Raw genomic sequence first — 15,746 nt, forward strand, 5'->3', positions numbered from 1 at the left:
GATTACCCACCAACCCACCAACCAACCAACCGAACCCTGGCACCTAGGACCCAAGCTGCATACTGATTACCCACCAACCCACCAACCAACAGATGCTAAACACTGGCCTGCAGCTCAGCGGATGTTCTGAACACCAACACAAATTCTACGTTCCAAAATGGCTCCCTATCCCCTTATATAGTGTCACTACTTTTGACCAGAGGCCTACGGACCCTAGGCAAAAGTAGTGCACTATGTAGGGAATAGGGTGCCATTTTGGTCCGATTGTGACGGCGACGTTTTTTTCTCCTCCTCTCTCCACCAGGAGATCGGTCGTAGTTCCGTCGACATCGGAGGTTCTCTGGAGGACCAGATGAGTCAGCTGAAGCAGTTTGAACAGGTCATCATCAACTACAAGTCCAACATTGACAAGCTAGAGGGAGACCATCAACACATCCAAGAGTCCCTGGTGTTCGACAACAAACACACCAACTACACCATGGAGGTGAGTAGCTTATTGTGGGACTGGAACGATTCAGAGATCATTCTCACAAATAACTTGTTGGGATCTGTTTTATGATCACGAAACCTTACTACTCTTGGCCTAATGGTTAAGCTGTTGTTTTTCCACGTAGAGCAGGGTTCAGATCCCACCCTGGGACTTGGCCTTCGGCCTTGTGCCCGGTAGACCGGGGTTCAGATCCCACCCTGTGACTTGTGCCCGGTAGAACAGGGTTCAGATCCCACCCTGTGACTTGTGCCCGGTAGAACAGGGTTCAGATCCCACCCTGTTACTTGGCATTCAGCCTTGTGCCAGGTAGAACAGGGTTCAGATCCCACCCTGTTACTTGGCCTTCAGCCTTGTGCCCGGTAGAACAGGGTTCAGATTCCACCCTGTGACTTGGCCTTCAGCCTTGTGCCCGGTAGAACAGGGTTCAGATCCCACCCTGTAACTTGGCCTTCAGCCTTGTGCCTGGTAGAACAGGGTTCAGATCCCACCCTGTAACTTGGCCTTCAGCCTTGTGCCCGGTAGCCTGGGGTTCAGATCCCACCCTGTGACTTGGCCTTCGGCCTTGTGCCCAGTAGAACAGGCTTCAGATCCCACCTTGTGACTTGGCCTTCAGCCTTGTGCCCGGTAGAACAGGGTTCAGATCCCACCCTGTGACTTGTGCCCGGTAGCCCGGGGTTCAGATCCCACCCTGTGACTTGGCCTTCGGCATTGTGCCCAGTAGAACAGGGTTCAGATCCCACCCTGTGACTTGGCCTTCAGCCTTGTGCCCGGTAGAACAGGGTTCAGATCCCACCCTGTGACTTGGCCTTCAGCCTTGTGCCCGGTAGAACAGGGTTCAGATCCCACCCTGTAACTTGGCCTTCAGCCTTGTGCCTGGTAGAACAGGGTTCAGATCCCACCCTGTAACTTGGCCTTCAGCCTTGTGCCCGTTAGACCGGGGTTCAGATTCCACTCTGTGACTTGGCCTTCAGCCTTGTGCCCGGTAGCCTGGGGTTCAGATCCCACCCTGTGACTTGGCCTTCGGCCTTGTGCCCAGTAGAACAGGCTTCAGATCCCACCTTGTGACTTGGCCTTCAGCCTTGTGCCCGGTAGAACAGGGTTCAGATCCCACCCTGTGACTTGTGCCCGGTAGCCCGGGGTTCAGATCCCACCCTGTGACTTGGCCTTCGGCCTTGTGCCCAGTAGAACAGGGTTCAGATCCCACCCTGTGACTTGGTCCTTCAGCCTTGTGCCCAGTAGAACAGGGTTCAGATCCCACCCTGTGACTTGGCCTTCAGCCTTGTGCCCAGTAGCCTGGGGTTCAGATCCCACCCTGTGACTTGGCCTTCGGCCTTGTGCCCAGTAGACCGGGGTTCAGATCCCACCCTGTGACTTGGCCTTCAGCCTTGTGCCCGGGTAGACCGGGGTTCAGATCCCACCCTGTGACTTGGCCTTCAGCCTTGTGCCCGGGTAGACCGGGGTTCAGATCCCACCCTGTGACTTGGCCTTCAGCCTTGTGCCCGGTAGCCTGGGGTTCAGATCCCACCCTATGACTTGGCCTTCATCCTTGTGCCCGGTAGACCGGGGTTCAGATCCCACCCTGTGCCTTGGCCTTCAGCCTTGTGCCCGGTAGAACAGGGTTCAGATCCCACCCTGTGACTTGTGCCCGGTAGCCTGGGGTTCAGATCCCACCCTGTGACTTGGCCTTCAGCCTTGTGCCCGGTAGACCGGGGTTCAGATCCCACCCTGTGCCTTGGCCTTCGGCCTTGTGCCCGGTAGAACAGGGTTCAGATCCCACCTTGTGACTTGGCCTTCAGCCTTGTGCCCGGTAGAACAGGGTTCAGATCCCACCCTGTGACTTGGCCTTCAGCCTTGTGCCCGGTAGAACAGGGTTCAGATCCCACCCTGTGACTTGTGCCCGGTAGCCCGGGGTTCAGATCCCACCCTGTGACTTGGTCCTTCAGCCTTGTGCCCAGTAGAACAGGGTTCAGATCCCACCCTGTGACTTGGCCTTCGGCCTTGTGCCCGGTAGACCGGGGTCCAGATCCCACCCTGTGACTTGGCCTTCTTCCTCCTCTCTCTCTCTCTCTCTCCCTCTCTCTCTCCCACTCCCTCTCTCTCTCTCTCTCTCTCTCTCTCTCCCTCTCCCTCTCTGCAGCATATCCGTGTGGGTTGGGAGCAGCTGTTGACCACCATCGCTAGAACCATCAATGAGATCGAGACCCAGATTCTGACGCGCGACGCTAAAGGCATCAGCCAGCAACAGATGAACGAGTTCCGCCAGTCTTTCACTCACTTTGACAGGGTACTGTGTCCCTTCGTGTCCCTCCGTGTCCCTCTGTATCTCTCTGTGTCTTTCCAGTGTCCCTGCCTCTAACCCACTTTGACAGGGTTGTGTCCCCCTCTGTGCCCCTCCGTGTCTTTCCAGTGTCCCTGACCCTGACCCACTTCGACAGGGTTGTGTACCCCTCTGTATCCCTCTGTGTCTTTCCAGTGTCCCTGACCCTAACCCACTTCGACAGGGTTGTGTACTCCTCCGTGTCTTTCCAGTGTCCCTGAACCTAACCCACTTCGACAGGGTTGTGTACCCCTCCGTGTCCCTGACCCTAACCAACTTCGACAGGGTTGTGTACCCCTCTGTGTCCCTCCGTGTCTTTCCAGTGTCCCTGACCCTAACCCACTTCGACAGGGTTGTGTACCCCTCCGTGTCCCTGACCCTAACCCACTTCAACAGGGTTGTGTACCCCTCTGTGTCCCTCCGTGTCTTTCCAGTGTCCCTGACCCTAACCCACTTCGACAGGGTTGTGTACTCCTCTGTGTCTTTCCAGTGTCCCTGACCCTAACCCACTTCGACAGGGTTGTGTACTCCTCTGTGTCTTTCCAGTGTCCCTGACCCTAACCCACTTCGACAGGGTTGTGTACCCCTCTGTTTCCCTCCGTGTCTTTCCAGTGTCCCTGGCCCTAACCCACTTCGACAGGGTTGTGTCCCCCTCTGTGTCCCTCCGTGTCTTTCCAGTGTCCCTGACCCTAACCCACTTCGACAGGGTTGTGTACCCCTCCGTGTCCCTGACCCTAACCCACTTCGACAGGGTTGTGTACCCCTCTGTGTCCCTCTGTGTCTCTGTCCTGTTCCTGTGTGGTAATGACTGTTATATTGTTTCTAAGTCCAGGAAGGTGACTTATCTAACTCAAGGCCTTGACCGCTTGTGATTTGGAACTCACTCACTTAGTATTTTGGCAAATGTTTGTAATATTACAGATCAAAACAACAATCCATCCTAATGACATTCAGCTAACGTGCTCACTGTTACTGACACCATGGATCATGTGTGTGTGGCTGTGTGGCTGCCTGCAGGACAGGTCTGGCAGACTGCCCTGTGAGGAGTTCAGAGCTTGCCTGATCAGTCTGGGTGAGACATAACATCCAGGTACTGACCAAACTATGTACACCTGTTACTAAATAGTAACCACTAAATCCTTCCTCTGGCATGGCAGCAGTCACATGTTGTGTTTCAGATAACTGCAGTAAACACCATTCAACACTAGTTGTGTTTCAGATAACTGCAGTAACACCATTCAACACTAGTTGTTTCAGATAACTGTAGTACCACCATTCAACACCAGGTGTTTCAGATAACTGTAGTACCACCATTCAACACTAGTTGTGTTTCAGATAACTGTAGTAACACCATTCAACACTAGTTGTGTTTCAGATAACTGTAGTAACACCATTCAACACTAGTTGTGTTTCAGATAACTGTAGTACCACCATTCAACACTAGTTGTGTTTCAGATAACTGCAGTAACACCATTCAACACTAGTTGTGTTTCAGATAACTGTAGTAAACACCATTCAACACTAGTTGTGTTTCAGATAACTGCAGTAACACCATTCAACACTAGTTGTGTTTCAGATAACTGTAGTACCACCATTCAACACTAGTTGTGTTTCAGATAACTGCAGTAACACCATTCAACACTAGTTGTGTTTCAGATAACTGTAGTAAACACCATTCAACACTAGTTGTGTTTCAGATAACTGCAGTAAACACCATTCAACACTAGTTGTGTTTCAGATAACTGCAGTAAACACCATTCAACACTAGTTGTGTTTCAGATAACTGCAGTAAACACCATTCAACACTAGTTGTGTTTCAGATAACTGTAGTAAACACCATTCAACACTAGTTGTGTTTCAGATAACTGTAGTACCACCATTCAACACAACACTAGTTGTGTTTCAGATAACTGCAGTAACACCATTCAACACTAGTTGTGTTTCAGATAACTGTAGTAACACCATTCAACACTAGTTGTGTTTCAGATAACTGTAGTAACACCATTCAACACTAGTTGTGTTTCAGATAACTGTAGTAAACACCATTCAACACTAGTTGTGTTTCAGATAACTGCAGTAAACACCATTCAACACTAGTTGTGTTTCAGATAACTGCAGTAAACACCATTCAACACTAGTTGTGTTTCAGATAACTGCAGTAAACACCATTCAACACTAGTTGTTTCAGATAACTGTAGTAAACACCATTCAACACTAGTTGTGTTTCAGATAACTGCAGTAAACACCATTCAACACTAGTTGTGTTTCAGATAACTGCAGTAAACACCATTCAACACTAGTTGTGTTTCAGATAACTGTAGTAAACACCATTCAACACTAGTTGTGTTTCAGATAACTGCAGTAAACACCATTCAACACTAGTTGTGTTTCAGATAACTGTAGTACCACCATTCAACACAACACTAGTTGTGTTTCAGATAACTGTAGTAAACACCATTCAACACTAGTTGTGTTTCAGATAACTGTAGTAAACACCATTCAACACTAGTTGTGTTTCAGATAACTGTAGTAACACCATTCAACACTAGTTGTGTTTCAGATAACTGCAGTAAACACCATTCAACACTAGTTGTGTTTCAGATAACTGCAGTAAACACCATTCAACACATGTTGTGTTTCAGAATAATGAAGTGACTTGTTCTCTGGAGGAGGTTAAAGATGGTTCCAGTCACCACTCCTACTGAGACTATGACCTGATCCTAGATCAGCACTCCTACTGAGACTATGACCTGATCCTAGATCACCACTCCTACTGAGACTATGACCTGATCCTAGATCACCACTCCTACTGAGACTATGACCTGATCCTAGATCACCACTCCTACTGAGACTCTTTAGGACCTGATCCTAGATCACCACTCCTACTGAGACTATGACCTGATCCTAGATCACCACTCCTACTGAGACTATGACCTGATCCTAGATCACCACTCCTACTGAGACTATGACCAGATCCTAGATCACCACTCCTACTGAGACTCTTTAGGACCTGATCCTAGATCACCACTCCTACTGAGACTATGACCTGATCCTAGATCACCACTCCTACTGAGACTATGATCTGATCCTAGATCACCACTCCTACTGAGACTATGACCTGATCCTGGATCACCACTCCTACTGAGACTATGACCTGATCCTAGATCACCACTCCTACTGAGACTATGACCTGATCCTAGATCACCACTCCTACTGAGACTATGACCAGATCCTAGATCACCACTCCTACTGAGACTCTTTAGGACCTGATCCTAGATCACCACTCCTACTGAGACTATGACCTGATCCTACATCACCACTCCTACTGAGACTATGACCTGATCCTAGATCACCACTCCTACTGAGACTCTTTAGGACCTGATCCTAGATCACCACTCCTACTGAGACTATGACCTGATCCTAGATCACCACTCCTACTGAGACTATGACCTGATCCTAGATCACCACTCCTACTGAGACTATGACCTGATCCTAGATCACCACTCCTACTGAGACTATGACCTGATCCTAGATCACCACTCCTACTGAGACTATGACCTGATCCTAGATCACCACTCCTACTGAGACTATGACCTGATCCTAGATCACCACTCCTACTGAGACTATGATCTGATCCTAGATCACCACTCCTACCGAGACTATGACCTTATTCTAGATCACCACTCCTACTGAGACTATGACCTGATCCTAGATCACCACTCCTACTGAGACTATGACCTGATCCTAGATCACCACTCCTACTGAGACTATGACCTGATCCTAGATCACCACTCCTACTGAGACTCTTTAGGACCTGATCCTAGATCACCACTCCTACTGAGACTATGACCTGATCCTAGATCACCACTCCTACTGAGACTATGACCTGATCCTAGATCACCACTCCTACTGAGACTATGATCTGATCCTAGATCACCACTCCTACTGAGACTCTTTAGGACCTGATCCTAGATCACCACTCCTACTGAGACTATGACCAGATCCTACATCACCACTCCTACTGAGACTATGACCTGATCCTAGATCACCACTCCTACTGAGACTCTTTAGGACCTGATCCTAGATCACCACTCCTACTGAGACTATGACCTGATCCTAGATCACCACTCCTACTGAGACTATGACCTGATCCTAGATCACCACTCCTACTGAGACTATGACCTGATCCTAGATCACCACTCCTACTGAGACTATGACCTGATCCTAGATCACCACTCCTACTGAGACTATGACCTGATCCTAGATCACCACTCCTACTGAGACTATGATCTGATCCTAGATCACCACTCCTACCGAGACTATGACCTGATTCTAGATCACCACTCCTACTGAGACTCTTGACCTGATCCTAGATCACCACTCCTACTGAGACTATGACCTGATCCTAGATCACCACTCCTACTGAGACTATGACCTGATCCTAGATCACCACTCCTACTGAGACTCTTTAGGACCTGATCCTAGATCACCACTCCTACTGAGACTATGACCTGATCCTAGATCACCACTCCTACTGAGACTCTTTAGGACCTGATCCTAGATCACCACTCCTACTGAGACTATGACCTGATCCTAGATCACCACTCCTACTGAGACTATGACCTGATCCTAGATCACCACTCCTACTGAGACTATGACCTGATCCTAGATCACCACTCCTACTGAGACTATGACCTGATCCTAGATCACCACTCCTACTGAGACTATGACCTGATCCTAGATCACCACTCCTACTGAGACTATGACCTGATCCTAGATCACCACTCCTACTGAGACTATGATCTGATCCTAGATCACCACTCCTACCGAGACTATGACCTGATTCTAGATCACCACTTCTACTGAGACTATGACCTGATCCTAGATCACCACTCCTACTGAGACTATGACCTGATCCTAGATCACCACTCCTACTGAGACTATGACCTGATCCTAGATCACCACTCCTACTGAGACTCTTTAGGACCTGATCCTAGATCACCACTCCTACTGAGACTATGACCTGATCCTAGATCACCACTCCTACTGAGACTCTTTAGGACCTGATCCTAGATCACCACTCCTACTGAGACTATGACCTGATCCTACATCACCACTCCTACTGAGACTATGACCTGATCCTAGATCACCACTCCTACTGAGACTATGACCTGATCCTAGATCACCACTCCTACTGAGACTATGACCTGATCCTAGATCACCACTCCTACTGAGACTATGACCTGATCCTAGATCACCACTCCTACTGAGACTCTTTAGGACCTGATCCTAGATCACCACTCCTACTGAGACTATGACCTGATCCTAGATCACCACTCCTACTGAGACTATGACCTGATCCTAGATCACCACTCCTACTGAGACTATGATCTGATCCTAGATCACCACTCCTAATGAGACTCTTTAGGACCTGATCCTAGATCACCACTCCTACTGAGACTATGACCTGATCCTACATCACCACTCCTACTGAGACTATGACCTGATCCTAGATCACCACTCCTACTGAGACTATGACCTGATCCTAGATCACCACTCCTACTGAGACTATGACCTGATCCTAGATCACCACTCCTACTGAGACTATGACCTGATCCTAGATCACCACTCCTACTGAGACTATGACCTGATCCTAGATCACCACTCCTACTGAGACTATGACCTGATCCTAGATCACCACTCCTACTGAGACTATGACCTGATCCTAGATCACCACTCCTACTGAGACGGTCCCTGAATACAGGCCCAGATGTGTATATATAGTATTGTATAGTGTATATATAGTATTGTGTGTGCTGTATCCAGTTGTTTGTGCTGTAGGTGTCATTGAAGGCAATATCTCTCTCTGTTAGAGAAACAATGACATGGTGTTTATCAAATCTCATCAAAGACACTAAATTAATTATCTTTTCTCTCTCTTTGTTCTTTGTCTTGTGCTTCTTGTCACTGTCTGTACGTCCGTCTGTCTCCCATACATCTCCTCTCCTTGTCATATCCTCTCCCCCTACCTCCCTCCCTCCCCATACCTCTCTTCCTCTCCTCTCTTCCTCTCCACACTCCTCCTATCCCTCCTCCACCACCTCTCTACTCCTCCCTCCTCCTCCTTCACCACCTCTCTACTCCTCCCTCCTCCTATTCCTCTCCCTCCTCCTCCTCCTCCTCCTTTCCCTCCTCCTCCTCTCTACTTCTCTCCCCTCCTCCTCTCCCTCCTCTCCCTCCTCCACCTCTCTACTCCACTCCCCTCCTCCTTCTCCTCCTCCTTCTCATCCTCCTCCTCCCCTCCTCCTCCACCTCTCTACTCCTCTCCCTCCTCTTCCTCTCCCTCCTCCTCCTCCTCCACCTCTCTACTCCTCTCCCCTCCTCCTCCTCCACCTCTCTACGCCACTTCCCTCCTCCTTCTCATTCTCCTCTCCCTCCTCCTCCTCTCCCCTCCTCCTCTCCCTACTCCTCCTCTCCCTCCTCTTCCTCTCCCTCATCCTCCACCTCTCTACTCCTCTCCCTACTCCTCCTCTCCCCTCCTCCTCCACCTCTCTACTCCACTCCCCTCCTTCTTCTCCTCCTCCTTCTCATCCTCCTCCTCCCCTCCTCCTCCACCTCTCTACTCCTCTCCCCTCCTCCTCTCCATCCTCCTCCTCCTCCACCTCTCTACTCCACTTCCCTCCTCCTTCTCATCCTCCTCTCCCCTCCTCCTCCACCTCTCTACTCCTCTCCCCTCCTCCTCTCCCTACTCCTCCTCTCCCTCCTCTTCCTCTCCCTCCTCCTCCTCCACCTCTCTACTCCTCTCCCCTCCTTCTCTCCATCCTCCTCCTCCTCCACCTCTCTACTCCACTCCCCTCCTTCTTCTCCTCCTCCTTCTCCTCCTCCTCCTCCCCTCCTCCTCCACCTCTCTACTCCTCTCCCCTCCTCCTCTCCATCCTCCTCCTCCTCCACCTCTCTACTCCACTTCCCTCCTCCTTCTCATCCTCCTCTCCCCTCCTCCTCCACCTCTCTACTCCTCTCCCCTCCTCCTCTCCCTATTCCTCCTCTCCCTACTCCTCCTCTCCCCTCCTCCTCTCCCTCCTCTTCCTCCCTCCTCCTCCTCCTCCTCTACACCCTGCAGAAGAAGAAAGGAGGCATGGAGACAGATGACTTCAGAGCCTGTCTGATCTCCATGGGCTATGATCTGGTAAATACATAGAATGAGCTGTCATAGGACTGTCATAGGACTGTCATAGGACTGTCATAAGACTGTCATAGGACTGTCATAAGATTGTCATAGGACTGTCATAAGACTGTCATAAGACTGTCATAAGACTGTCATAAGACTGTCATAGGACTGTCATAGGACTGTCATAGGACTGTCATAGGACTGTCATAGGACTGTCATAAGACTTCCGCAAAAATGTCTGTCACTGTTTAAGTAACATTAATCTATAAAAGTGACTACATTTTCATCAGAATGATCAATATTATCTGTCAGTGTATTTAAAACTGTTGATCCTGATCCAAAATGGCCTCCAGATACGCTAAGTATTGGTGTCAACGGTATTTCTATTCCAGGGTAGCAGCACACATAGCTGGTATGGCCAGCTGGTAGTGTCACTCAGTAGCTGGTGTGACTCAAATGGCTCTCTGTTCACTATATAGTGCACTACTGTTGACCAGGGGTCATAGGGCTCTGTTCACTATATAGTGCACTACTGTTGACCAGGGCTCATAGGGCTCTGTTCACTATATAGTGCACTACTGTTGATCAGGGCTTATAGGGTCCACAGAGCCCTGGTCAAAAATAGTGTAATGTATCAAACATAACCCTTTATCAGGTAGGACATGAGTAATGTATCAAACATTACCCTTTATCAGCTAGGACATGAGTAATGTATCAAACATAACCCTTTATCAGGTAGGACATGAGTAATGTATCAAACATAACCCTTTACCAGGTAGGACATGAGTAATGTATCAAACATAACCCTTTATCAGCTAGGACATGAGTAATGTATCAAACATTACCCTTTACCAGGTAGGACATGAGTAATGTATCAAACATAACCCTTTATCAGGTAGGACATGAGTAATGTATCAAACATTACCCTTTATCAGCTAGGACATGAGTAATGTATCAAACATAACCCTTTACCAGGTAGGACATGAGTAATGTATCAAACATTACCCTTTACCAGGTAGGACATGAGTAATGTATCAAACATAACCCTTTACCAGGTAGGACATGAGTAATGTATCAAACATTACCCTTTATCAGCTAGGACATGAGTAATGTATCAAACATAACCCTTTATCAGCTAGGACATGAGTAATGAATCAAACATTACCCTTTATCAGCTAGGACATGAGTAATGTATCAAACATTACCCTTTATCAGCTAGGACATGAGTAATGTATCAAACATAACCCTTTATCAGGTAGGACATGAGTAGCACAGCTATCTTATCTGTATATGTTATTCTCAACCTGATTGACTCAATGTTAGCCTGGTTCCAGATCAGTTTGTTATGTCACCTGACAATGACCATATGTATTGGCAAGACAGCACAAACAGATCTGGGACCTGGCTAAAATCAATGTGTCTGTTGTCATGATGTACACAGAGGAATGATGATGTAGCCTGGTTACACTCTGCTCTGTGATTTGTAGGGAGAGTCTGAGTTTGCCCGCATAATGTCTCTAGTGGATCCCAATGGGTCCAACAAGGTGACCTTCCAGACCTTTGTTGACTTCATGACTAGAGAGACGTCCGACTCAGACACCTCAGAGCAGGTCCTCGCCTCCTTCAAGATCCTGGCTGCTGATAAGGTGGGAAGTGATGGTTCTCTGTGTCTCTCTCACTCACTTCCTCTGTGTCTCTCTCACTGGCTTCTTCACTGTCTCTGTCTGTCTCTCTCACTCGCTTCCTCTGTGTCTCTCTCACTCGCTTCCTCTCTGTCTCTGTCTGTCTCTGTCACTCGCTTCCTCTGTGTCTCTCTCACTCGCTTCCTCTCTGTCTCTCTCACTCGCTTCCTCTGTGTCTCTCTCACTCGCTTCCTCTCTGTCTCTGTCACTCGCTTCCTCTCTGTCTCTGTCTCTCTCACTCGCTTCCTCTCTGTCTCTCTCACTCGCTTCCTCTCTGTCTCTGTCACTCGCTTCCTCTCTGTCTCTGTCACTCGCTTCCTCTCTGTCTCTCTCACTCGCTTCCTCTCTGTCTCTGTCTGTCTCTCTCACTCGCTTTCTCTGTGTCTCTCTCACTTGCTTCCTCTGTGTCTCTCTCACTCGCTTCCTCTCTGTCTCTCTCACTCGCTTCCTCTCTGTCTCTCTCACTCACGTCCTCTCTGTCTCTCTCACTCGCGTTCTCTCTGTCTCTGTCTGTCTCTCTCACTCGCTTCCTCTCTCTCTCTCACCGCTTCCTCTCTGTCTCTGTCTGTCTCTCTCACTCGCTTCCTCTGTGTCTCTCTCACTCGCTTCCTCTCTGTCTCTCTCACTCGCTTCCTCTCTGTCTCTCTCACTCACTTCCTCTCTGTCTCTCTCACTGGCTTCCTCTCTGTCTCTGTCTGTCTCTTCCTCTCTGTCTTTTCCTCTCTGTCTCTGTCTCTTCCTCTCTGTCTCTTCCTCTCTGTCTCTCTCTTCCTCTCTGTCTCTGTCTGTCTCTTCCTCTCTGTCTCTGTCTGTCTCTTCCTCTCTGTCTCTGTCTGTCTCTTCCTCTCTGTCTCTGTCTGTCTCGTCCTCTTTCACCCCTTTCCTTGATCAGTCTCGTGCTTATTCTCTCTCTCCAGTCAAGTCATGTCACAATTTATTTTAAAGTCTATTTTACGACGTCATCTCAAATGTGGTCACTAATGTCACTCTGTGTTGTATCCTTTCCATAGCCCTTCATCCTGCTGGAGGAGCTGCGTAGAGAGCTGCCCCCAGAGCAGGCAGAGTACTGTATCTCCAGGATGCCCCTGTACAATGGGCCTGACGGGGTCCCAGGGGCTCTGGATTACACTGCCTTCTCCACGGCCCTCTATGGGGAGAGCGACCTCTAGCTTCACACACCAGAAATGCACCCTGACCTTGTATCAGTCTCGCCCCATTTTGTTCCACACATTTACGTCTAAATTGATTCGTATTTTGACCGGTCCTAAAGGGAGTTATTTTTGAGGAATACAAAAGCATTTTAAAGCCGTTTCATGAGTGTATGATTTTTAAAGAGTAGGGAGAAATATTTATTTCAAAGGACTGAGCAGGATTCATTCACGAGATTAAGAAAAAATGATGACTCAGTAAATGTGAAATTTACATGTGAGTCACATAAAAGTAACTGACACATAAAAAGTAATTTACTCATAAAAAGTAACTTGCATATCAAAAGAATTTACACAAAAAGTTACACATAAAGTAATTTACACATAAAAAGTAACTGACACATAAGAAGTAACTGACACATAAGAAGTAACTGACACATAAGAAGTAACTGACACATAAGAAGTAACTGACACATAAGAAGCGCTACTAAGTTATTTGCTAGTCACCTATGGAGACCTAAAGATGTGAATTTATGAGAAGCTTGTATTGTATCAGTGTTTGCACTCTTCTAAATTAGTACATAAAAAACAGGCTACATTATAATCCCCCCCCAGGCTACATTATAATCCCACCCAGGCTACATTATAATCCCCATCACCCAGGCTACATTATAATCCCCCCAGACTACATTATAATCCCCCCCAGGCTACATTATAATCCCACCCAGGCTACATTATAATCCCACCCAGGCTACATTATAATCCCCCCAGACTACATTATAATCCCCCCCAGGCTACATTATAATCCCCCCCAGGCTACATTATAATCCCCATCACCCAGGCTACATTATAATCCCCATCACCCAGGTTACATTATAATCCCCCCCAGGCTACACTATAATCCCCCCAGACTACATTATAATCCCCCCCAGGCTACATTATAATCCCCCCAGACTACATTATAATCCCCCCCAGGCTACATTATAATCCCACCCAGGCTACATTATAATCCCACCCAGGCGGCAGGGTAGCCTAGTGGTTAGAGCGTTGGACTAGTAACTCGAAGGTTGCGAGTTCAAACCCCCGAGCTGACAAGGTACAAATCTGTCGTTCTGCCCCTGAACAGGCAGTTAACCCACTGTTCCCAGGCCGTCATTGAAAATAAGAATTTGTTCTTAACTGACTTGCCTGGTTAAATAAAGGTAAAATAAAATAAAATAAAATAAAAAATCCCCCCAGACTACATTATAATCCCCCCCAGGCTACATTATAATCCACCCAGGCTACATTATAATCCCACCCAGGCTACATTATAATCGAACCCAGACTACATTATAATCCACCCAGGCTACATTATAATCCCACCCAGGCTACATTATAATCCCCCCCAGGCTACATTATAATCCCCCCCCAGGCTACATTATAACCCCCCCAGGCTACATTATAATCCACCCCAGGCTACATTATAATCCCCCCCAGGCTACATTATAATCCCCCCCAGGCTACATTATAACCCCCCCCCAGGCTACATTATAGTCCCCCCCAGGCTACATTATAATCCACCCCAGGCTACATTATAATCCCCCCCCAGGCTACATTATAATCCCACCCAGGCTACATTATAATCCCACCCAGGCTACATTATAATCCCATCACCCAGGCTACATTATAATCCCCATCACCCAGGCTACATTATAATCCCCATCACCCAGGCTACATTATAATCCCCCCAGACTACATTATAATCCCCCCCAGGCTACATTATAATCCCCCCAGACTACATTATAATCCCACCCAGGCTACATTATAATCCCCCCAGACTACATTATAATCCCCCCAGACTACATTATAATCCCCATCACCCAGGCTACATTATAATCCCCCCAGACTACATTATAATCCCACCCAGGCTACATTATAATCCCCCCAGACTACATTATAATCCCCCCAGACTACATTATAATCCCCCCCAGGCTACATTATAATCCACCCAGGCTACATTATAATCCCACCCAGGCTACATTATAATCCCCCCAGACTACATTATAATCCCACCCAGGCTACATTATAATCGAACCCAGACTACCAGTATGTCAGAACTGCAGTACTATTTATTGTCAAAACGAGTGAAAACTTGGGTTTCATGATTAGAGTCAAGTTTCCCCTAAAGGCTGATCTTGAGTCAGTCTAGCGTTTCTCCCCATTAATGTTTTGTGTAAAGCTTGGGGGAGGGAACCTGATCCTAGGTCTGTACCTAGGGGAAGCTGATCCTAGGTCTGTACCTATTGGAAACTGATCCTAGGTCTGTCCCTAGGGGAAGCTGATCCTAGGTCTGTACCTATTGGAAACTGATCCTAGGTCTGTCCCTAGGGGAAACGTTCACCCCAGAGCCTCATGATATGGCAGAAACTAGTGTGTGTTGATGCCAGAAACAAAAATTATATAACTGTAAAATAACGAACTGTTTTGTCTGGGTAAAACTACAACATTAGTCCTCTCAGCAGCCGGTGTGGAGTCTGAAGTTATGAAGCGTTACTAGTGTAAGGCAAACGAGCAGAAAATAAACTCTTGTGATTACAACGTCTTGGTTGTTTTTCTTCTGTTTCGCTGGACGTTCTGAATATCCGAGTGATACCTGTTGATTACGGCACAATACAAACTTTTTGATTCTTTTAGGACATGTTTTCCCCTCAGGTTTTACTTCCTAGGTTTTGTCAAGTAACGAAGAAAATAACATCAATCGAAATCAATCCATTTTCAGACATGATTTTTAACGCCTTATTTAAATAAACGGCTTTGTAATCTGTGTCAAACCAGCGTTCCCTTTTCAGAGAGCCGACACCTACAACATGTAATCAGATAGGTACAGGCACGTTATATCGTAGTAATTCTCCTGGAAGGACCTGAATGTTGCTCAATCAAACCTGCGCCTGCGTGGTTC

General features: G+C 47.7%; 1 protein-coding gene across 5 annotated transcripts in view; it reads left to right on the top strand.

Moving 5' to 3' along the window:
* The window catches only part of LOC139381182 (alpha-actinin-2-like), an 84,095-nt gene extending 68,713 nt beyond the window's left edge, over positions 1 to 15,382 (top strand). The window contains exons 17-23 of one of the 5 annotated variants that reach the window (XM_071124600.1): positions 305 to 484; positions 2,628 to 2,774; positions 9,928 to 9,993; positions 11,463 to 11,621; positions 12,668 to 13,442; positions 13,490 to 13,802; positions 14,088 to 15,382. In XM_071124600.1, coding sequence (XP_070980701.1) covers positions 305 to 484; positions 2,628 to 2,774; positions 9,928 to 9,993; positions 11,463 to 11,621; positions 12,668 to 12,826 — 711 coding nt within the window. In that variant the 3' untranslated portion in view covers positions 12,827 to 13,442; positions 13,490 to 13,802; positions 14,088 to 15,382. Of the gene's footprint in view, positions 1 to 304; positions 485 to 2,627; positions 2,775 to 3,728; positions 3,898 to 9,927; positions 9,994 to 11,462; positions 11,622 to 12,667; positions 13,825 to 14,044 lie in introns of those variants that run through there. The other 4 variants (XM_071124602.1, XM_071124601.1, XM_071124603.1 and 1 more) reach the window with 4 other exon arrangements.
* The last annotated feature ends 364 nt before the right edge of the window (positions 15,383 to 15,746 follow it).

This window comes from Oncorhynchus clarkii, chromosome 23, assembly GCF_045791955.1.
Source record: "Oncorhynchus clarkii lewisi isolate Uvic-CL-2024 chromosome 23, UVic_Ocla_1.0, whole genome shotgun sequence".
In the NCBI taxonomy this organism is placed as follows: domain Eukaryota; kingdom Metazoa; phylum Chordata; class Actinopteri; order Salmoniformes; family Salmonidae; genus Oncorhynchus; species Oncorhynchus clarkii.